This window comes from Diabrotica virgifera, chromosome 3 (genome assembly GCF_917563875.1).
Source record: "Diabrotica virgifera virgifera chromosome 3, PGI_DIABVI_V3a".
NCBI lineage: Eukaryota > Metazoa > Arthropoda > Insecta > Coleoptera > Chrysomelidae > Diabrotica > Diabrotica virgifera.
This window is the reverse complement of record NC_065445.1, coordinates 182,517,056-182,542,980: the sequence shown is the minus strand read 5'-3', so window position 1 is coordinate 182,542,980 and position 25,925 is coordinate 182,517,056. Positions and strand designations below refer to the sequence as shown.

The following is a 25,925-nucleotide window of genomic DNA, read 5'->3' as shown; positions in this document are numbered from 1 at the left end:
ACATTTTTTTGAGAACATACACTTGTTTGACGTTTTGACCTATTTAGAAGTGTGTACAAGTCTTACAGTCTTTTCCAATTAATAAACTAGTTTAGCCTAGACCAAAGTAGTTTATCCTAAATAAACATTATACCATACCTACAAAATAAATAGATAAACTGAATAAAATACTCTGCAATTGGATGTAAGATAATAATTTTTATTAAAATCATAATGATTCATCGTTAAAAATAATGGAATGAAAATACAAATAATCATAAAAAACCTCAATTATAAAAATTATTATTTTTTCTTTTTCCAACGAGTGCCTTGGTGACACTTATAATTGCATAGTATCATTGTCTTCTTGCACTTGCATCTGTTTGTGGAGTAGTTTTTTCTAGGACCGTGTCCTAGGGATACATTCTGTAGCCTTTTAAAATTACATAAAATCAAGACGAGTTCAAATTACCTGAAAATCACATAAAAAAGTTTACAGAAATTAAAAGAAATAGGCTGCATGATAAATTATTACTTCTAATATCTTTTTTTATTTCTTTATTGACAATCAGATATAATACAAACATCTATAAGTCAATTTGTGGGTTATACAATAATACAGTAAATTAATTATTGTATATCGACGGCGGAAAGGCAGGACCTCGTAACTGAAAAAATTGTATAAAATGAATTACTTTGGTTTTCGCTTTAGAATAAGTGTACCGGCACCTATTAAACAGCGGTTACAGCTGGGAAAACTTCCAGAAGGCTTTCCCAGCTGTAACTGCTGTTTAATAGGTACCAATACACTTATTCCAAAGCGAAAACCGAAGTAACTCATTTTATACAAATTTTTCAGTTACAAGTTCCTGCCTTTCCGCCATCAATATGTGGTGACGTGGAGAGGTAAACATCCAGCAATGATTCCTCAGTTACCTCTTAGGTCGGATGGCCAGCTTCTTCTGAGTCTTGTATTGTGGACAGGTTGCAGTAGTGGATGAAGTAATGGATTGGGGTGGTCTTCTATACTATATTCACGAAAAGTAGAATGTAAACACAAGAAACGCTTGATCAATTCAGTCACAGTCTCTAGAGGTGCTGAGGATGTATTTACTTATTACAAAATCACGATTACTGTAAGTGATTATATGCAAAAGTGTAACAAATAGAAACTCACACGAAACAGCAATCACATCTTTAAATAAAAACCCTTAAGGTGATACAGTAGCGATCAACAGGTAGCCAAAACGCGTTCCAAGATTGCGGCTGTAATTTTGAATATTTTTTCGAGATATTTGGCACACGTATTCTTAATATAATAAGGAATGGCGGTACAGAGCCCAATTTGAAAAATATATTAATATGTGGAAATTACTCTCTAATTAAATACAATATTAAAAAAATGAGCCTGTACCGCCATTAAGAAGAACAAAAAAAATACACTTTCTTCAAATAAACTTTTTTATCCGATGCCTAGATTTTGTGTCATTTTGGAACTACTAATGAAATAAAAAATTTTAAAAATGACACAAAATCTAGGCATCGGATAAAAAAGTTTATTTGAAGAAAGTGTATTTTTTTGTTCTTCTTAATGGCGGTACAGGCTCGTTTTTTTAATATTGTATTTAATTACAGAGTAATTTCCACATATTAATATATTTTTAAAATTGGGCTCTGTACCGCCATTCTTTATTATATTACGAATACGTGTGCCAAATATCTCGAAAAAATATTCAAAATTACAGCCGCAATTTTGGAACGCGTTTTCGCTACCTGTTGATCGCTACTGTTTCCTCTTAATCTGCAGTTTTAACAGAGGTGGATTCAGTAATCATTTCGAATCACATTTTGTTTATGTGTCATAGTGTGTTGAATTTGCATGTATTTTCGTGTGAAATTTAATTATATAAATATATTTTTTTCTTTAATAGCTGTTGTACGTACTTGTGGTTTGTTTATAGTGTTATTTAATTAAACATAGAACTATGAATATTTTTACGGTGTTTTTTATGAACTTAAAATAAGTAAATTTAATATTATTTTGACTCTATTATTAGAATCATCATCATCATCATCATCATCATCATCATCATTGGCTCGACAGCCCTTTCTGGGTCTTGGCCTGTTCCAGGATTCTTCTCCACTCTGATCTGTTTCGTGCTTTTTTTCTCCAGTTTTTTATTTTTAAGGTTTTTATATCATTTTCTATTTGTTCGAAATATCTCAGCTTCGGTCTTCCTCTTGTTCTTTTTCCTACTGGCATCTGTTTGAATATTTTGTTTGGTATTTCGCCTTCTTCCATTCTTTCTACATGTCCCATCCAACGCAGCCGTCCTATTTTAATGAATGTTATGATATCTGGATCCTGGTATATTTCGTATAGTTCAAAGTTGTACCTTCTTCGCCAAATTCCATTTTCTTTTGTGCCCTTATATATGTGTCGCAAGATTTTTCTTTCAAAGGTGGCTAGCAATGTTTTCTCTCTTTTAGTGAGTGTCCAGGTTTCTGAGCCGTATGTGAGTACCGGTCTTATTAGGGTTTTGTATATTTGGCATTTTGTTTTCCTTGCGACGTTGTCTGATCTTAGTTGCCGAATTAAGCCATGATAACTTTTATTGGCAATAAATATTCGCCTCTTCACTTCCTCTGCTACGTTATTATCAGATGTGACTAGGGATCCCAAGTATGTAAAGTTTTTTACCCCCTCAATGTTGTATTCTCCTATTGTTATATTTTGTGGCTGCCTTATTTCTGTGTTTTTACTTACCTGCATATATTTTGTTTTGTTCTGGTTGATTTTCAGGCCACTATTTTGTGCAGCTCGTTCTATTTGATTGAATGCCTCTATCATTTCTCTTCTTGATCTTGCGATTATGTCAGCATCATCTGCAAATGCTAGTATTTGCACGCTTTTATTAATTATTGTTCCTCGAGTATTGACTGTTGTGTCCCTCATTATTTTCTCGAGTACAATGTTGAACAAGATGCATGATAGAGCGTCTCCCTGGCGTAGTCCCTTTTTCACATCTATTGTTTCCGTTAGTTCGTTTTGTATCCGGATTTTACTTTCTACTTTTAGAGATTCTTTTATCAGTTCTATTAGTTGTGTTGGTATATTAAATTCTTTCATTGCTTTTATTAAGAATTCTCGGTTTATATTGTCATATGCGCTTTCGAAGTCTATGAAGAGATGATGTGTGTCGATGTTATGTTCACTTGTTTTTTCAAGGATCTGTCGCAGAACAAATATCTGGTCTATTGTTGACTTCTGTCTACAGAAGCCACTTTGGTACCTGCCAACTATTTTTTCAGCGTGTGGTCTAAGTCTTTCATAAATGACGTTGGACATTATTTTGTATGCTGCATTCAGCAGCGTGATTCCACGGTAGTTTCCACATTCTAACTGATTCCCTTTTTTATGTAATGGTACAATAATACCACTATTCCACTCCGCTGGTAGCTGTTTATTTGACCATATCTTTGTTATCAATACATGTATTGTTTTCTGTAGTGCGTCTCCTCCTTCCTTCAGTAATTCCGATGCTACTTGATCCGATCCCGGTGATTTATTGTTCTTTAATTTGTCTACTGCTGTTCTAATCTCGGCTATTGTTGGTGGACTCTTTTCTCTGTTGTCTGCTTGGTCTATTGGTATATCAGGGTTCGTCTCACTCCCATCTCCTTCAAGCTTTTCCGTAAAATGTTCTGTCCATCTTCTTAGTATCTCTTGCTGTTCTGTCAATATATTACCTTCCTTATCTCTACACATCGTCGTTCTCGGTTTGAAGTCTTTTCTGCTTTTGTTCAGTTTCTGATAAAATTTTCTTGTCTCTGTCGATCTACTTAGTTCTTGCAGTTCCTGAAGTTCTTTGTTCATATATTCTCTCGTTTTTCTTCGGTGAGTTTTCTTTTCTTCTCTGCGTAGTTGTTTATATTCTTCCTCTGCTTGTCGGGTTCTGTGCCCCTGTTGCATCAGTAAATATGCTCTGTTTTTTCTGTCTGTTATAATCTGACATTCTTCGTCAAACCAGTCATTCGTTCTTGTTCTTCTTTCTTTACCTTCTATGCCTAACACTTCTTTAGCTGTCTCTTTTATGATTTCTCTGCACTCTTCCCACTCCTTATTTGGGTTTTCATGTTTTGGTCTGTTTTCTAGTTTGATGCTTATCTTTTCTTTATACTCTTTATTTTTGTTTGTTTCTTTGAGTCCTTCTACCTTGTATCGTTCATGTTTAGAGCCTCTTTCCTTTTTGATGTTTGAAATTCTAGCCCTTACTCTACTTTCGACCAGGTAGTGATCAGAATCCGCATTTGCCCCTCTTCTGGTGCGGACGTTTATTATATTCGATTGGTGTCTCGAGTCTACAATAACATGATCTATCATATTTACTGTCATTCCATCTGGGGACTTCCAGGTACCCTTGTGTATATCTTTGCGAGCGAAGTATGTGCTAGCAATCACCATGTTAAGTGATCTTGCTAGGTTTATTAACCTATTGCCATTGTCATTTGATTGCTCATGGAGACTGTGCCTACCTATTGTGGGTTGGAATTGCTGTTCTCTTCCAACTTTGGCGTTTAGGTCTCCATAGATTATTTTTATATCATTTTTTGGGCATGACTGATATGCGGACTCTAGTTCATCATAAAACTCTTCTTTAGTTTCATCTTCTTTTTCTTCTGTCGGGGCATGCGCATTAATTAGACTGTAATTAAAGAAACGTCCTTTAACTCTTAAAATGCACATTCTGGGGCTAATTGCTCTGAAATCTCTTATATATAGTATGTTTTACTCTCTTGTTTACTATGAATCCAGTGCCCAAGACGTGATCTTTAGGATCGCAGCTGTAGAAAATCGTGTGGCTTCTTTTTTCCATTATATTGTTTCCAATCCACCTCATTTCTTGTATGGCAGTTATGTCTATTTTGTATCTATTTAGTTCATTTAAGAGATTTTGGAGAGCTCCCAATCTATACAAGGTTCGAATATTCCATGTCGCAACCCTCAAATCGTATTCCTTTTTCTCGCACAGTCGTCGTCGTTTGATCAGTCCGGCTTTGCTTCCTTTCACATTCATAACTCGTAGTTTTTCTAGGAGGAGGTAGTTAACCTTCAGCCCAACCCCCTATTCATCGGAGGACCAGGACTCCCTTCTTCGTCAGCCCTGACCCCACCTTCCACTGGGGTTGGTTACCCAATCTCCAGTGGGGTTGCTCAGGTTACCGGTGTGTACCAGCTTGGAGGTGAAGATAGGAATTGAGTAGGAGAGGCTAAGTGATGCCAACAGGATACGACATCATGTATTGCGCTTCACTACCCCTTTACACACCCTATTATTAGAATATTAGCCTGTAAATGATACTTTGCAGGTTTGTATAAATATACAGTTGCTTGAACCAATTCAAGTTGCATATATAGAGTCACCAAAACAAATTAATATGTCTGACATGGATTCTGCCAATCAACTCGTAAACATACCTTTAAGCCCCCCCAAAAAGAGATCGAAAAAAAACCATTTAAGAGTAGAAGTTAAAGAGATAATTGTAAACGTGTATAAGCACGAGTTACAAGAAAATCCGGCGTTACTATTGTCTGCTCTTCAGAAAAGAGTAGCTGATAAAGTTGATGAATCGGATAGTTGTGTGTTTAAAGTGATTAGAGAATATCACACACATTATAGTTGCACCAAAAAGACGTACTACTCGTAAAGGCTAGCCTGAATCTATAGATGATTTTGACAAGGTAGCGATAAGAAGAATAGTTTTATTTTATTTTCATTTTATTCCATTTTATTCATTGTATCCATGTAGTTTTCCAGTACTTGTATTTTTTGCAATTCGATATTACTTAGTAACAACTTTTTTTCATCCTTTTCAAAGAAAAAATTTCATTTATAAATTCGAATAGTCTGTTCGTTTGTTCGTTTATGCGTTGTCGCCCCTGGAATTCTACAATACCTAGCCTTTTCTGCCGATGGATTCATATGTAGTTTTGTCTCCTGAATCAAAATTTAAAAACAGCATTTCGATATCTCGAACCATCTTTGAGATAACCGACCTAAAAGTCAAAAATTGTGACATCACAATCTTTCGAGTATATTTGTTTCATCTTTGTGACACAAATAAGCGTTAAATCGAAGTTGAAACGACAAATAAATAAATATTATTTATTTAGTCCATGTGGTAAGACCGCTCCCGTCTGAAAAACATTTCTAATTCTGTTTCTCTGTGGATTCATATTCAAAAATGTCCTCTTTAAACAAATCTGAAGGGTGCCGGACGGAATTTTTGGGCAGAAATTGTTTAAACAATTTTTTTAAACAAATACATAAGATTACCTTTTATTGCTCCAAAAAATATATTTTTAGGTTTTTTGGGTCATTCTAAACAAGAAAAGGTATCTTGGGATTTTTCTCAAAAATTGACAGGTTTCGAGTTATAGGCGATTTAAAATCTAAAAAATGCGAAAATACGCATTTTTGAGGCTTAAAAACTCATATTTAAATTAGTATTTTTAAGAGTGCCAATAACTTCGATTAAAGTTTAAACATTCCTTTTCAAGATTCCGAAGAGTGATCGGGTCTAACTTCAATTAAGACCGTAGTTTTTTAATTGTTAATTATGCATGTCCATCCGGTTTTTTGGCCCGTGCGGCGCGCTCTATTTCAAAAAGCTCCTATTTTCCTCCGAGAGATATATTTTTTAGATTCTTTGGGACACTCTAAATAAAATAAGTTTCTTGACATTTTTCCCAAAAGTTACTAGTTTTAAAGTTATAAGCGATTTAAAATGCGAAAATGTGTTTTTTTTTTGTCATTTTTCTGATTTTAAATCGCTTATAACTTAAAAACTAGTAACTTTTGAGAAAAATGTCAAGAAACTTATTTTATTTAGAGTGTCCCAAAGAATCTAAAAAATATATCTCTCGGAGGAAAATAGGAGATTTTTGAAATAGAGCTCGCCGCACCGGCCAAAACACCGGATGGACATGCATAATTAACAATTAAAAAACTACGGTCTAAATTGAAGTTAGACCCGATCACTCTTCGGAATCTTGAAAAGGAATGTTTAAACTTTAATCCAAGTTATTGGCACTCTTAAAAATACTAATTTAAATGAGTTTTTAATCCTCAAAAATGCGTATTTTCGCATTTTTTAGATTTTAAATGTCCTATAACTCGAAAACTATCAATTTTTGAGAAAAATCACGAGATACCTTTCTTAATTAGAATAACCCAAAAAACCTAAAAATATATTTTTTGGAGCAATAAAAGGTAATCTTATGTATTTGTTTAAAAAAATTGTTTAAACAATTTCTGCCCAAAAATTCCGTCAGGCACCCTTCAGATTTGTTTAAAGGGGACATTTTTGAATATGAATCCGCAGAGAAACCGAATTAGAAATGTTTTCAGACGGGAGCGGTCTCACCACATGGACTAATTAATGTTAATGTAATGTTAAATGACAGCTTACCATTTTTTTCTTTGACCTGTCTACTCACTAAGTATATACCTTATATTAAACCAAAATATATACCAAAATATAAATTTTCGCTAACTTTTACACAAGAATAGGTCTCTTTTTATATAACATTAATGACCATATTATTACTTAAGGTGAAACAGTAGCGATCAACAGGTAGCGAAAAGATTGTGACTGTAATTTTGAATATTTTTTCGAGATATTTGGCACACGTATTCGTAATATAATAGAGAATGGCGGTACAGAGCCCAATTTGAAAAATATATTAATATGTGGAAATTACTCTGTAATTAAATACAATATTAAAAAACGAGCCTGTACCGCCATTAAGAAGAACAAAAAAATACACTTTCTTCAAATAAACTTTTTTATCCGATGCCTAGAGTTTGTGTCATTTTGGAACTACTAATGAAATAAAAAATTTTAGTAGTTCCAAAATGACACAAAATCTAGGCATCGGATAAAAAAGTTTATTTGAAGAAAGTGTATTTTTTTGTTCTTCTTAATGGCGGTACAGGCTCGTTTTTTTAATATTGTTATTTAATTACAGAGTAATTTCCACATATTAATATCCATTCTTTATTATATTACGAATACGTGTGTCAAATATCTCGAAAAAGTATTCAAAATTACAGCCGCAATCTTGGAACGCGTTTTTGCTACCTGTTGATCGCTACTGTTTCCTCTTAATTCCAAATATTGCTCTTAAAGCCTAAAATGTATAAAACAACTCTCTATTTTTTGCCTTTTGGTTAATACCACAATTCTATAACAAACTAATGATGTGTGAATGAGAGTTTCCAAAAACTAATAATATTTATACTTCTTTCGAAGATTAATCATATTGTTACTATTATCTTAACAGTAATGCTAAAAATTATATATTAATTCATTTCAAATTCACATTTTATAGACTTATAGAATCTTAATACAACCCTGTACAATGAAGGCCGCGTCTCACCATCAAATAATTTGATCAAACAGTTTGAACAAACTCCGGAAGTACGTCAAAGTGACGTCACAATTGCAGTTTTTTTGAAATTCTAAAAATCTGTGCTCTCACTATCAGTCTTGATCAAATTTTTTGTATTGAGTTGTCTAACTCGTTTGTACTTTATTTAAAATTAAAATTTTTCATTATTATCCACAATGAACACTCAGGATGTGACGTCACTAACTGTCACTTTCAGTTTGCTCAAACCAGTTTGATCAAATTATTTGATGGTGGGACGCGGCCTTGATATAAATATCAGGTTTCAGATGTTCTGTGCATGTATTTGTTAATATGCTACTTTTCTTTAAAATTAATATAGTATAGTTTATTGTGGTGTTTTCTGTTGTTATCTCGAATGTCTTCATTTACATATGGAATTTTTAGGTCAGTGTGTAGAGTTTGGTTTGATGCGTATCATGGCGCATTAACTATTGCTCGAAGTATCTTGGAATGTGCTCTCTGGATAATCACGGTATTGGATTTGCTAGCACAGCCTCACAGTTCAATATCATAAGTAAAGATTGGCTTTATCACTGCTTTATTCGCAAAATTAAATTCCAACAGAGGGCGCTCAAAATTTCAAAGATGGACGACAACTCTAGGAAAACAATTCATTTTGTCATTTGAATTCACAGTTGTAAAACGTTAAAGTAAAATCATTTACAGGAGTGTTTTGCCAAAGTAACCACTAAGTTGTGCAACTAAGACATCTTATAAGTTAAAGACGACTCAAAATTATGTTTAATCTGTATGCATTCATTAAAATTTGATGCTAACTACTGATTTGTTTTTACCTTTTTTTCATAAAAAAATCTGGCCCCCGATAATCACACAGCGTTCTAAAAATTATTAATCCATCTTAGGATTTCTAATTTTGTTTTTAATTTAATTAATAGGTGCACTACAGTTTATTTTACACCAACAGATAACAATTTTTAATTAAATAAAAACTGGAAACTTGGAAACTAAGTAGGTGAATTTATTTTATAATAATTGTGTTCTGGAAATTATGAAGTGGTCGGGATATTGTGCATAACAATGTACATTAGGGTGGAACGAAAAAGTCGAAGTCATTATTTTTTATGGGGCTAGTGCGAAAAAGTTGTGTTTTGATGTAAAATAAAACTGTAAGAAATATTTTTTGTATTGGACCCATCTTCAGGTTCCATATTCAATTAAAATTTTTGAGAATAAAAAAAATAAAATTTTAAAAATTTATTTTTTTTTTCAGTTCTTTGAATCTAAATAATTATTTTATGATACAATATACATTTTAAGATTGGTAGTCTGACTTTGTGTTAAAACACGGCATAATATTTCTAGACTTCAACCTTGAACGAATAAAGCCATCCCTTGATTCTGGTCCACAAACAGCAGCTGATGCTTCAGTTACTAACTTAACAGTTCTTTCCACGGATTTTGTATGACAAGGGCAATTTAAGACCTATATGTTGTTGTAATTCCCAGAATTAATCATATCCCTTACATCTTCATTGGACATATGTTTTAGCAAAGGAGGAGCCGTAACTTTGAATCCAGAAATAGAAATGAAGTCATTATAATCTGCAGCACTAAAATTTAATGTTGGTATTTTGAATCTCCGGATCTTTTTTTCTTTCTGACTTTCTCTAGCTTTCGGCACTCTGCGTAGTCCTAGCTCCCGTATATTATGTTTTCGTTCATCTTTCATCATACCGAGTAATACATTTTCGGTATGGGCAAAATAATCATTCCTTTGGATAACGCCATCGTCAATTTTTCTTTGGTCAACTGGTATAAATCGTGAATAATGGATCATTAGCCATAAATGTTTTGAACCATCAGAACAGCTAGGATACAGTTTTATATAAAACCAAACTGGTGCATACACTTTTTGGATGAAACTTACTAACATAATTAATTGTTCCGCTGTTTCCGCTGGGACATTCAGTTACAACATACAATCGAACCAACCAATTTATCAACTGTCAGACACCTTGCGTGTGATATTTTCCCAGGTTTTTTAAGGCTCAAATCATTAGGACATTTTCCCGCATCAACTGCTTGACTGATTTGGTACAAGTACCTATTTCTCATCGGTACTAAGGTCTGTTGTTTCTAATAATATTGCTAGTTTGTTTTCTATTGCGACAAAATAGACAACAGCCCTCTCTTCACAGCGTTCCAGAAGTTTACCTATTGGCCCTGAAAAACCAAGTGGTCCACTGGTGCGTCCACCTAACTGTTGAATTAAATGACGTAGAGGTAGCTCATTGCAATGAAATAAGCACACTAGCTATTGAAGTGAGGTTCCGCAGTATTTGTGATGTAGATGGTTGGACTGTAACTGTTGACAAAGGAGCAATGAATTCTTCTTCATGATCATCTGCATCAGAAGAATTTGAGTCAGACAAGCTGCTACTTATGGAAGGATTAGAGGAATCAACGGTACATGCTTTAAGAACAATTTCGTCAGTACTATATTTTTGAGAACTTGCCTTTGCCTTCATGGTTCTTTCCATTTTCTTCCTTATTGCTGCAGATGCTGGTCCAATATCCACTGGTCCAATTGCCATGTTTCGACAGGATCGTTGATCTTAAAGAAAAATTCGCTCATTTTGTGGTACTTTCTTGCTTTTATCACAAGTACACACACAGTTCCAGTCATGATGCACTTGCAAGCCGCGATATTCAATAACTTTTTACACTCCTTTCGAAACTGGCAAATCTTTTCTATTTATGAATCAGATGCTTGCTGAGTTTTTGTGTACCTATCGCTTAAGATTTTGATACTCTGTATAAATATTGTTAATCATATCTTGAATGTACTTATGCGATATTGGAATAGAAGCTTTTATTCATATTTGTGCTACTTTCGTTGCAACGGCATTCAAGACGTCGGCGATAGATGGATCTTTATTATTATTTGTCAACTTAAGTTCATTACGAATAAAGATAAAGCACTTTAGAATGTCACACTTAGTTGGTAAAACACGATCATTGAAATTTGATCAGAGCCATATTGATTTTTTCGACAAAAACAATTTTTATGTGTTTTCATTTTTCAAATCCAATATGGAACCTCAAGATATTTTTTTATTTCAAAATGCTCTCGCACCAATTGTTTACATCACCTGACACAACTTTTAAACGATAGCCACAAGAATTTTTCTTTTCTTTTATTTTTTTGGCCTTTTTCGTTCCACCCTAATGTACATTCTATGTACAGAATATATACTACATTTTATTTATTTATTTAATTTTGCAGTCGCTTAAACATTAAAAATACTACGTTTAATACAAACGTTAAATTAACAAAATGTGTGATTGGCATTGGTTAATTTAGGTCATTATGTAGAGTATAATAGGAATGAATACTGAGGAACACTGCAATAGTTTTTTAAGTCGAAATTATTGTTAATTACAACATAAACTGACCGCAAATATGTACACAAATTAATGGCAAAGTCAATGTTTTGCTTGAGTTGATACTTTTCAAATTCGCCACCAGGCGTCGCCCACTTTGCGGTTCCTCGCCAATATAAATAAGCAATTTGTTTTCTATTGAAAGGTGGGATGTTCTTTCGATGAGCCCTTCTAATATCTGAAACAAATTCATACAACAGCTTAAAAACTTGTATTCACAACTTAATTAATTTTATTTTATGGGAAAGTAATAGGTTCATAATATAGTTTTACATTTACATTTTTAACCCCTTCGGTACGGTGATGCACACGGGTGCATCATGAGTTTTCGTTCGCCATAAGGCGGTGACACCATCTTCATCATATTTCAGGTATTTTTGTTCCGTCCGAATTACCTTATTCAAATCTAAAAGTGGGGAAACCACGCCCAAAAGTGGGCGAGGTCCAGAAGGAGATTAGATTTAGTTAATTTGATTGGTGATAAGGTTGTTTGGATGTTTGACTGATGGGATTGTGTGGGAGGTGAAGGTACTTTGCTGCTGTTTACAACTTACCTTACGATCCCTTGCAAAATAATTCGGAGGGAATTTCCCAGATTAGGAGACTGGGACGATATCAAGCACAAAATAATCTGGGGAATTCCATCCGAATTATCTTGTTTATCTTTATTACTATTTTTAGTTAAAAATGGTATTTTATGGATAAAATTTAATTTAATTCACATTTAACATTCTAGTATGTAGAATAATAAATTTAATAAAAATAGTTTTATTTCTAAAATTAATGTTATTATTACATTAACTTTAATTAGTTGTAGTGTGATACTGTATTTTAACCGACCGCGCGAAGCCGCTCGGTAAACGGTCGAATCCGTATATAGGAGCCGACTTGCCGAATGACGGTCCGGCATGAAGGGGTTAAGAGGCTACAGTAGCACTTCATCAAAAAGAAAACGCGTTCCAAGATTGTGGCTTTAATTTTAAATATTTTGTCGAGATATTTGGCACACGTATCCGTAATATAGAAAAGAATGTTACTCTATAATTAAATACAATATTAAAAAACGAGCCTGTACTGCCATTAAGACGAACAAAAAAATAAACTTTCTTCAAGTAAACTTTTTTATCCCATGCCTAGATTTTGTCACATTGGAACTACAGTGGAACCTCGATAAGTCGGATTAATCGGGACCGCGGCCGATCCGGGTTAGCCGTAGAATATAGTAAAAATTAATAAAATATGGTATCCTTAGAGATAAGCTCCATTATAATTGCAAAAACATGAAATAGAAATAAATTATGCACAGTACATGTGAATTAGTACAGTTCTATAGAGTATAGAGTATTGTTCATTCCTTGGTAAAAATTTCAGTCAGTTTCGGTTGTCACTACTACGTTTTTATTGTTGAAATGTGTGTCTGATGAAAATCGGTCCGGGTTAGCCGGACTTCCGGGTTATCGGAGGCCGAGTTAACGGGGTTCCACTGTACTAAAATTTTTTATCTCTAACAAGAAATCGAATATATTAGAACTAATAACTGATTAGGTAACATACAGAAATAGTCACTGTCATTTTGACAAACCTGCTTCATTTTTCTAAGTGTAATCTTTTTCTAATGAACATTTTTCAGTGCGTCACAGTTTTTCGATTTCTTTCTAACGCATTAAATTGTATATGACAGAAAAAAAGGCACGTCTGTGATTACTTTGGTAATTATTCTAGTTCGGTGATTATTCTAGTTGTCGATAGATGACGCTATAATAGAAAAAATGTATTTACTAATTATATAATATATCTACGAATATAATCTGTACAATTTATAAGACTATACAAATCAAAGAAAATACACACACCGGCAAAATTAGCCGAACATCTTAAAAATGGGACATGTTTGATGTCACGAATTTCCTAAACCAGTGGTCCGATTTGGAAGATTCTTTTAGTATGTTATAGTCTTATTATTTAAGAATATCGTTGTAATAATATTGTTGCTAGACAGCTAAATATCATTTTATACGGGGTGTAACAATAATACTCTGTTTTTTTCTTAAAGTTTGGAACACCCTGTGGAATATTCTAGCATATATAAAATATTGAAATTAAAACCCAATTATAGCCTTAGACTTTCTTAACATTTTCTTTTTTGATTCATTTGCTTATGTTGGAAAATAAAAAAGTTATGGGCTTTAACAACTAGCTATGTTTTTCATCGATAAATCCTCACAGTAGGGGAGGAAAGTATGCTACATTTGCAGTTACTCGAGCGTTATGGGGACCCATTGGATTGTGAATAGTAGGTATGTGCTAAAACCAGAAAAAGGTTGAGTTAAGTTTTCCATATATTGGGGGACTTTTCATGTTTAATTTATTTTCCATTTGAAACAATCGTTTTTTTTTCCGATTATAGCGCGATACATCCCTAATTCGAAAAAATGTGTCGAATAAAAGTTGCTTATTTTTACGTAAAGAATCCAAATCTGCAATAAAAATTGGGGACTCCTATTTAAGATTTTAAATTAAATAGCCCACCCCACCTCCGTGGGGGGACGTGTTTGGTGCCATTCGATAAATTTTTCAAAAATATTGAATACATGTATTTTGCAGTTTTTCGATCTGATGTTCAGCTAGTTCAGCTGAAATCCACGGGAGGTCATTGTGACATCACTTATTAATTTATTTATTTAATACATCTATTGAATTACTTTAGGCTTGTTTATTAAACTAAGCAGATAGTGATGGTAGGGGAGACCAAGCGGGGATTTTTTCAGTTACTCGAGCGCGTCAGATTATCACATAAGGAGAAACCTTGTACCCTGTAAATGTACTTATACCATATATTGGTTCTTAACACCGGGGAATTCATTAAGGGGACCGAGAAAAAAATCTATTCTTAGAAATCTAAAAAATCTATTCGCTTGGGGGGTAAATTAAAAATTTTAAATACGATATTTCGCGAAATGAACATCAGGTCGTAAAAGGTTCCCACTGTGGCCCCCTTCTATTTAATTTGTTCTTGAATGATGTTCACTCTATTTTTAAGGAAGTTAACTTTTTAATGTTTGCTGATGATGTTAAAATATATAAGACTGTCAATAATGAGGATAACATTTTTCAGCTTCAGTGATTTTTATGAGTGGTGTGGTAGAAATGATATGGAACTTAATATTAATAAATGCTTTTTAATAACTTTTGCTAGATCCCATTCGCCTATTCACCATCAGTATTTTATTAATAATACTCCTGTCACACGTGTGAACGAAATTCGCGATTTGGGTATAATATTTGATTGTAAATTAACATTTTACTTTCACATTGACCATACTGTTTCGAAGGCATTTAAGATGTTGGGTTTTGTATTACGTTCATCAAAAGATTTGTCAATTCACACAATAGTCTGGGCTGATTATCGGAGAATAGGACATTTTTGGGAAAAGTTATTTACCAGCAATTTTATTGCTGGAATCGAATCTTATGATTGTATGTATTAATAATATAGATATGCAAAGTCCGCAGATAGTGTGCTACTTTTTTATAAACAAAATGGCGCCCGAAAATCGTGTTTTTTTTTTTTTTCCTCTATAACTCCAAAGATTTTAACTTAAGACCAAAAACACTCCAATAAAAATTCACCGCAATTAAATTCTGCATAGAAACGTGTTTTTTCCGATTTACTTCGACGAAAATTTTCCCCGGAAAAAGCGGGTTTTTCCAACAAAATCTTTAATTTTCAACTAAACTTTTAGATAAGTAGTTGATAATCAATAATTAAATAACTTGGTAACGTAAAAGCCCTTTCCATATATATTATAATTCCAGAAGCCGATGGAAATGAATGAACAGTTTAGCAACAATTGAAATGTTAATTAAAAATTTACGGTCGCTTTAGTAACGACAATAATTATGATACATAGGAATAACTATGATTTTTTCATAAAAAGACAGTATACCTATCTAATGTACTTTACAGAATTAAAATTGGACTATTTAAGCGGCCTCAGGAATATTTTAAAATTATAAACACTTTTTTGGCTTATAAACAAATAGAATATCTCGGGAAATATTAAACTAAATTAAATTGTGAAAACGGTATTCGAAAGGCAGCGGCAGGACGCTTCTTTTAAAAGAAAAAACGTTTAATTACGACAAGTGGTTCCTGAGATATAACCGGTGAAAGTTGACCGAAATTTACGGCAAAGATGTAAACAATAGGATCATAATTTTCAAACCATCACCTTTTTATTTTTGTCCTCTTTCTCCACACCAACATATCTTTAAAATTCTCATAACATATATTATTATAATAAAAACTATCGATAATACGTGTGAAAATTGCCAAAAATAGCAAAATTCCAATCAAAAATTAGGTTGGGGAAAATGAAACCCTCAAAGTTCAAAATCGGTATACGTTAAAGAAATGCATTTTCTCGGCTTCCCATGGAGTAATTTCCTTCATTCTTTTTTTGTTCCCAAGTAACTCGAGTAGAGCCATCGAACTAACGCATTATTAAATGTCAAACTTGCTTTTGTTTTGTTATAATAAATTAATTTATTTATTATAACACAATATTTTAATTTGTTTAAATAAAAATTGTTTAAATAATTATACAGCTTTCAAATGAGAATATTTATGTTTTTAACTTTAAAAGGTTCACTTGTAGTAAGTTTATCTAAAAAAAAAGCCTACAACTGGAAAAAATATGTAATTTTCTGTTCTTATAAAAAAATTAATCTATTATAACAAAACAAAAGCAAGTTTGACATTTAATAATGCGTTAGTTCGATGGCTCTACTCGAGTTATTAGGCAACAAAAAAAGAATGAAGGAAATTGCTCCATGGGAAGCCGAGAAAATGCATTTTGTTAACGTATACCGATTTTGAACTTTGAGGGTTACATTTTCTCCAACCTAATTTTTGATTGGAATTTTGCTATTTTTGACAATTTTCACACGTATTATCGATAGTTTTTATTATAATAATATATGTTATGAGGATTTTAAAGATATTAAAATTGGTGTGGAGAAAGAGGACAAAATAAAAAGGTGATGGTTTGAAAATTATGATCCTATTGTTTATATCTTTGCCGTAAATTCTGGTCAACTTTGACCGGTCGTATCTCAGGAACCACTCGTCATAATTAAACGTTTTTTCTTTTAAAAGAAGCGTCCTACCTCTGTATTTCGAATAACGTTTTCACAATTTAATTTGGTTTAATATTTCCCGAGATATTCTATTTATTTATAAACCAAAAAATTGTTTATAATTTTAAAATATTTCTGAGGCCGCTTAAATAGTCCAATTTCAATTCTGTAAAGTACATTAGATAGGTATAGTGTCTTTTTATGAAAAAATTATAGTTATTCTTATGCATCATAATTATTGTCGTTATTATAGCGACCGTAAATTTTCAATTAACATTTTAATTGTTGCTAAACTGTTAATTCAATTTCCATAGACTTCTGGAATTATAATATATACGGAAAGGGCTTTTACGTTACCAAGTTATTTAATTATTGATTAACAACTACTTATCTAAAAGTTTAGTTGAAAATTAAAGATTTTGTTGGAAAAACCCGCTTTTTCCGGGGAAAGTTTTCGTCGAAGTAAATCGAAAAAAACACCTCTCTATGCAGAATTTAATTGCGGTGAATTTTTATTTGGGTGTTTTTGGTCTAAAGTTAAAATTTTTGGAGTTATATAGCAAAAATTGAAAAAACACGATTTTCGGGCGCCATTTTGTTTATAAAAAAAGTAGCACACTATCTGCGGACTTTGCATATCTATATTATTAATACATACAATAATAAGATTCGATTCCAGCAATAAAATTGCTGGTAAATAACTTTTCCTTGTATTTTGCTAATTAGCCCAGAGTACAATAAAAATCTTATATTGCAGTATCGTGAGATCAATTATTGAATATGGTTCTATTGTCTGGTCAACTAGTTATGCATATCAAATCCTAAACATTGAAAAGGTTCAAAACAAACTTTTACGTTTTGCAGCTTTTAAGATGGGTGTAACAGTTGGAAATTATACTTATGACAATATATTAATGAGATTAAATTTACAAACTCTTGAACGCAGAAGAGTCATGTTGGATATTTTTTTATCTTTGCAAAATTATCTCTGGTGTTATTAACTCCGAAGAATTGTTAAGCCTTGTATACTTTAATATACCTGCTAGATTGACACGAAATCCACAAATATTCAAGGAACAACGGCATGCTACAAATTATGGTCAATATGCACCAATTACTAGATTGACCCTGTATGGAAACAAGTTTAGTCATCTAATAGATCTGTTTGGTTCTTCAGTTTCCTCTATTAAACAAGAACTCGGGCGTCTTGAATTTTTAATTTAAAAAATTAAATAGATTTAACTGTTATAATTGATTAAGTGGTTTTCATGATTTAAAAATATTTTATATTCTTTTTATTTTTTATGTTTGTGTTATATACTTACTTAGTTGTAGTTTTACGTGTATCTAAATTTTATATTTTAATTATTACGACATATTTTGTATGTATTGGGTTTATCCCGTTAATAAATAAATAAATAAATAAATACACGAGTCAAGAAACTTGTGAAGTCGTAACGATTAAGTTCATTTGAGATACTAAATAGGGGGTAATTTTCTCGATTTTTTACCAAAAAAAAAGGGACTAACTTTATTTTGAGCATAACTTGTATTCTTTTGCTGCTAGAAATTTTTTTTATAAAACAAAAATTAAGCTTTTTTTAAACACTTTAAATAAGTTGTAATAAGTTTTCCCCGAAATGAGCTTCATTTTTAGTTATTTCACGTTAAAGTATTCCATTTGGAATTTTGCGAATATGAACCTATTTTTAATTAGCTATACCTCTGCTTCTACTAGGTATACAGACGTGATATATACACCATTTTTTTTAATTTTTTACAAACTACATTTTTGCTAAGAATGTTTTTTCGACAAAATACTTACTATTTGGGTTATTTGCAAAAAAACGTCTAAAAGCGTGGTTATTTTGTTAAAAAATATATATATTCACTGGCAAATAACTCGGAAAATATTGACTTAGTGAAAAAACTCTATAGAACAAAAGTTACTTAGAATTAGTCAGTTTATCCATTTCCGGACTTACTTTGGACGAATATTTTTTCACCCTCAAGAGGGGGTGAAAACCACCCCCGGGGCAAAAGCACATATCGGCACAATATCACTTTTTTTCTCTGACTTGTTAGCTATGCGTATACCAAATTTCATGTCAATCCAAGCGGTTCTTTAACATTTAGAGGTTTTTCAATATTTTACCGTTAAAGAACGGACTAATCAGAGGATAAGTTTAGAAGATGAACAACAGGGGTTTCGTACTGGAAGATCGTGTACAGATGCAATATTCTTCATAAAGCAAATGACTGAGAAATCACTAGAGTATAGTAGACCAGCATTTATATGTCTGATTGACTTGAAGAAAGCATTTGACAGAGTGAGACTCAAAGATGTAATCCATCTTCTGTATAATAGAGAAGTATCTCTAGATATCATAAAAACTATTGGAAACATCTACCAAAACAACAAAATGGAAGTCAGAATAGATGGACAACTTACAGAACCTATAGATATAGGCAGCGGAATAAGACAGGGAGACTCACTGAGTCCTATGCTCTTCAATTTAATCATGGATGAAATCATCAAACACGTCAACAAAGGACGAAAATATAGAATGGGAAACAAAGAAGTAAAAATACTCTGCTACGCAGATGACGCAATACTGATAGCCTAAGATGAAGATAGCCTGCAAAGATTAGTCCACAGATTTAACATAAGAGCAAAAGAATTCAATATGACAATTTCATCACAGAAAACCAAAACAATAATAATCAGTAAAGAACCAATCAGATGTAAAATAGAAATTGATGGTATCAGTATTGAACAAGTAATGGAAATAAAATACCTTGGAATTACATTATCAAGTTACGGAGACCTGGACAAAGAAGTCAGAAATCAAGTACAAAGAGCAAATAGACTGGCAGGATGCCTTACTAACACTATATGGCGAAACCGACATATTAACAATGAGATGAAGTCAAGAATTTATAAAGCCATTGTAAGACCAAATGCATCAGAAACAAGACCCGATACAGCCACAACACAAAGACTAAGGTAAGGTCGCCAATTAAGGCCACCTTAAGGTTTAAATATCTGTAATATTTTATTCAGGAACAATATGGGGGAAAACTCTTGTATACGTATTGCCTAACATTTTAGCTATCGAATTTCAGGATAAAATACTTACTTAATAAATAAAGAAATATAAAATTTTAACATTGAATAAATCTGGAATATTTGGCCTTATTAGGAAATGGTAGCTTAATAAGGCCAGTTTCATTTTTTACGCAAATTGAGGTGGGCAATAAATTTTAAACCTAAGAATTAAAGAACAAATACAAAATTTAGTGAAAGAAACTTTTATTCATATTAAAAACAAAAATTTGTCAATACATTAAGCACACATATCGCACATTTACACACATCTAGGACAATTGGCTTTATTAGGACACTGTCTACTTTTTTTATTTAACATAAAAAAATAATAAAAAGCAATATAGAGAAAAAACAGTTCCAGTTCCTTAAAAAGTATTAATTTACTATCGCTTTACAAAGAAAAAATAATTGGCATATATTCATTAAGTACCATTTTAGTAATTTTATAACTTACCTAAAATTTATAAACGAACTTCCGCACCGTAACAAACACGTGTCTAGTCTACTTGGCGCTGCTATGGGATACTACCGACTAAATGGCGTAGACGATTTTGACTGAGAAAGACATTTACGGTTACCTCCAATATTATAATATCTATATTTAAGAAAATATTTGCAATTGGCCTAATTAAGACACTGGCCTTATTTGGCGACACTACCTTACTGGAAACGGCAGAGATGAGAGTACTGAGAAGAATTACAGAAAATACACTCGATCGAAAGAGGAGTGAAGACATTCGAAGACAATGTAACGTACAGTGTATAAACGAATGGACACTAAATAGAAAAAGAGAATGGAAGAACCACATAACCAGAATGGCGGAGACACGTGTGGTCAAAATAGCAAGAGATAAATCACCAATCGGTAGAAGAAGTATCGGCCGACCGCGCAAAAGATGGAGTGATAACCTTCCGTAGAGGTATCAATCCGTTAATGAACAAGCAGAATTGCTTATAAAGAGGAAGAAGAAGAAATAATTAATAAATTTTTAGATAAAAGACCCTGTAACTCAGTAAGGAGCCACATTTTATTTAAGTGTTTTAGGTTAAATCTTCCTATTTTGTGCTAAGGTTTCTCCAGTTACTATATGGACAATTATTAGTGAAACATCCTGTATATGACAAATTTCACATGTTTTATTTTTGTTGCAGTTCCCTGTTTTCCATTGCCTACAATAATTATTATTAATTTGATTGGGGTGTTGTACCTCTTGGATTTGTATCCATTGATCCTGCCCCTTGGTCATATGATCGTATCGCAATTCTTCTGCTAACTGAAGTAGGAAAGTTTGCCTAGATATTTGACTTCCTTATATAGAATCCAGCATTTATTCCTCTCGTATCTTCAATATTAAAAAAGTCTACAACAGTCATCTTCTTGAAGCTTATTTAGTTGAACACTTTATGGCCATCTGATCTACAACGTCTACTCGTTATTTTGTGTGGTTGTATTAGGCAATGGTTTCAGGTTTCTCCTTTTTATCTGCGCCTATTTCAATATTCTTTGAGTATCGAGAACTCGGCGCTAGGACATTTTTGAACAATTTTTCCCTAATACATCGTTAGAGTCAAGTCTTCGTCTTCTTCTTCTCCTTTTAATAGGACTATGTCCTGTTTCGTCTGTTACGGTCTCCGCTGCGACCTGGAGCTCCAGCTCTCATACTATCTTTTTTTGGGTCTTCCTATGGGTCGTTTGGTGTTGGGTTTCTGTGTTTTCGCCCATTTCACCGTACGTTCATGGTCCATCTGATCTACATGGTCTCTCCACATGCGTCGTCGTGCTCTTGTCCATCTCACTATGTCGTGAACTCTCAAGTCTTCGTGTATGAATATTTTTGTTTTTTACAATTCCCTCTTTTCGTTTTTTATTGACGGTGGAATATCCTTTCTTTCTCGGTTTATTGTTCCAACACTGCTGGTAGTCTTTTTTCATAATACTTTTTATGCGTCGTGACATTTCTTCCTTTATTCATAAATGGTCCTACTAGACGGCTAACTACATGTTTCCCTAGAAGCTGATTGTTTGGTCGTTGCTCATCTTTTTCTAGGTACGGAAGTCCGCTCAATAAATATTTGGACTAAAGATCCAAGCAAGCCAGAATTTAATTGCAAACTTATCGGGTTTATACGCCATTTACCGGGTGATGTACATTTTGCCTTCGTGGGAAAGAGCTATTCGTAGATAGATATATTTTAGCCAAGTGTATAGCAGAATATATAATTCTCTATAAATTAGTTCCATACTGCCAGCGCAAGTGCAAATTTATCCGTTAATCACTCAGACCTGGCAGTTATCCTTCGTAATAAGGACCGCATTTTTTCTAGGTAGATATCAACATATTCCAAAAGTAATTAATACACTAAGTACTTGTGAAACACAAATTGCAATCCTCAAATAGATGTAGGAAAGTCCTAAGTTATCAAGTTCCTAAAAAAACTATGAATAATTAATACAGAGGGTCAAAAATAGAAAACAGTCAAAATGACCGCTCTGGAGCTTCTAGGTAGATATTAATATATCTCAAAAAGTAATTACACTAAGTACCTGTAAAGAAGGAATTATAATCGTCTAATAGATCTACGAAAAGTCCCAAAATATCAACTTTCTAAAACAGCTATGAATAAAAAATACAGAGGGTCAAAAATAGAAAGTAGTCAAAATAACCGCTCTGTTGCTTCTAGTGTTAAACGAGCTTCATGAGCGGGAAAAGGAATCTAAAAATGTTCTTATGTTTAATCTTCCTATATTCCCCTGAAGGTATTTTAGTTTAATAAATTATTTAGTAGTAGAATAGGTCAACATATACAAATATGTGGGAACATGGGTTCTGCGACGTAGCACCAATTAGTTTGGACGACAAAATACTAAAAGACGAAAATAAACCTTTAGAAATAGAGTGCACGTACCTCAACTTACGTCTTAGTTTGTGGCGTGAGTTTTTATTGTGAATCTTATCCCACCGTTGCAAAAAGGGGTTAATTATTACCTTTTGCCTAATTGGACATCGGTGAATATTTTAGGACCACACGCAATGTCCGAAAGAATTGAGTCTTGTCCTTCGATATGAATAGAAATAAACTTTAGGGCAACTGGTTCTACGATTTAATTGGTTTTGGTTTTACAGCTATTAATAAACACGATATGAAGGGTTGTGCAAACTAGAAATAAAAGTGTTAAACGACGAAACATTTATTAACAATAACGAGTTTAACAAATACTCGACTTAACGATTTAATTGTCTCAATAGCGAAAGAGAGAGAGAGAGAGAGAGAGGGAGAGAGAGAGAGTCTTTATTACACACCTTACGTACCGTCTTAGAAAATAGCGTGAGAGGTAATTATTTCGAGCGGGAGAACAACTGAGAATTACACACGAACTGTTTGCCTTAGACCCTGAAAAGGGACTGCCAAGTTTTTATTCTAAAACTGCATAATATTTTGTTAGTTCGCTAAGGGTAAGAATGCCACTTAACAAGAGCGTATCCACACATGTTTCTAACCTTGCGACATGCCTGTCGCTAAATAGCAACCATATGTCCGTTATCTTTTGTGCCTAACACAACACTTACAAAAATTTTAAATCTTACTAGCAAATGGTACAGATTGTCCCAACAAATTTAAAAGCAATATTTGTACATAAATGCGAACTAATTTAACTGTTTTTTTTTACAACAGTTTGATTTTTTACTTTGTTTATTTATTGTAGGGTTGTTACATCTTTATTTATGATCTGCCGTTTCTGCATGCAAATTTTTATAGCTTGATTTTTATTTTAGGTTTACGTCAGAACGAGGTTAAAACTAAATCCGAAAAAGCGTTGGTAACACACAATGGAGAAAAGCGTTATAAGTGCGAAATTTGTTCTAAACCGTTTCCATCACCAAGTCACTTGAAAAAGCATTTAAGAATACACACTGGAGAAAAGCCTTATAAGTGTGAAATTTGTTTTAAACGATTTACTCAAGCAGGAACTTTGAAAAAACATTTGAAAGTGCACACTGGAGAAAAGCCTTACAAGTGTGAAATTTGTTCTAAGCAATTTACTCATGATGGAGATTTGAAAAGACATTTAAGGATACACACTGGAGAAAAGCCTTACAACTGTGAAATTTGTTCTAAGACGTTTCCATCACCAAGTCACTTGAAAAAGCATTTAAGAATACACACTGGAGAAAAGCCGTATAAGTGTGAAATTTGTTCTAAGCAATTTAGTCAAAAGGCAAGTTTGAAACAGCATTACAACAAACACACTGGAGAGAAACCTTATAAATGTGAAATTTGTTTTAAGCAATTTAGTCAAGAGGGAAGTTTGAAAAAACATTTAAGGGTACATACTGAAGAAAATCCTTACAAGTGTGAAACTTGTTCTAAGGACTTTACGCAAGTTGGAGATTTGAAAAGACATTTAAGGATACACACTGGAGAAAAGCCTTATAAATGTGAAATTTGTTTTAAGCAGTTTACTTCAACAAGTCATGTGAAAGAACATTTGAGAGTGCACACTGGAGAAAAGCCTTATAAGTGTGAAATTTGTTTTAAGCAGTTTAGTGAAGCAGGTACTTTGAAAAAACATTTGAGAGTGCACACTGGAGAAAAGCCTCACATGTGTAAAATTTGTTTTAAGCAATTTAGTCAGGCTGGAAATTTGAAAAGGCATTTAACTACACACTGAAGAGAAGGACAATTTGTTTAAAACAATTTAGTGAAGCAGCATCTTTGAAAATCATGTGAGAATACTAGTACACACTGGAGGAAGTGCATTTTAGTACACACTGGAGGAAAATCGTATAAGTGTCTTATTTTGTTTTAAGCAGTTTAGGCAAAGTACTCTGAAAGGTCATCTGACAGTGCACACTGGAGATTGATAGTTAAAATATAAAGTAATTTTAAAATTAATAATATGTATAATTATTTATGAAATTAATGGTCATTTGATAATGACCATTTGATAATGAATAATTAATAATAAAAAAAACAAAAATTCAACTGTTTATTAACTTTCACGGAATATCGCCAACTTAAAATATCTGCTGTAGAAACAGCTTCCTTAGAAGATCAAATGTAATGTATCGCTTTAATCGTTAATAATCGACGTATTAACATATTTTTTTCGGCAATGCATCTTATCATTTCGTCTTCCTTTCCATATTAGATTTTAGGTTCCTTTGAACTAGTGCTGTTGTTGTCCAAAAACAATTTAAGTATATTTCTACAGCGATTACTTTTATCTTTTAAAAGTACACTCAAACTTATTCGGAGAATTGATAGTTTTCAAATAGAAATTAATGTTTTGAAACAGGAAATGTTAAAAGTTATGGCTGAGTAAAATTCCTTCTCTATGGATGATGTAGTAAACGAGAATTCTAAACAGATTTCTCTCTGAAGAAATTCTAACAAGAGTTGAAACTAGTTAGAGTACTTTTGGCGCTCTCTGAATTAACTAAAATAAGACCGTTCTTGTTTCGATTCACAATGAAATGATTTATTATTTTTATTAGTTCTACTCCTATTCTGAGTATTGGGAGCTAATCTTTGTTGGAATTTTACCGTGCTGGACAGGCGGGTAGTGAGATGCAACTTGATAGATCGCCCTCGGCCTTCTTTGCTCCGGCGATTCGTTGGATTGCAAATTTTTAAAAGCCACGAATGGTGTAACCATCAGATTAGTTCTGATAAAGTTTTGTTTTTAATATTGTTAATATTATAAGTAAAACATTAGTTAGAAATTAATGTTTTGAAACAGGAATTGTTAAAAGTTATGGCTGAGTAAAGTGCTAGTTCCTTCTCTATGAATGATGGAGTAAACGAGCTTCGTGA

General features: G+C 32.8%; 1 protein-coding gene across 1 annotated transcript in view; it reads left to right on the top strand.

Annotated features, from left to right (window-relative positions):
• Positions 1–25,043, top strand: part of LOC126881441 (zinc finger protein 570-like) — a 33,214-nt gene extending 8,171 nt beyond the window's left edge. The window contains exon 2 of the mRNA XM_050645729.1: positions 23,885–25,043. Within this exon, the coding sequence (XP_050501686.1) occupies positions 23,885–24,780 (896 nt within the window). The 3' untranslated portion in view covers positions 24,781–25,043. The remainder of the gene's footprint in view (positions 1–23,884) is intronic.
• Positions 25,044–25,925: the final 882 nt, after the last annotated feature.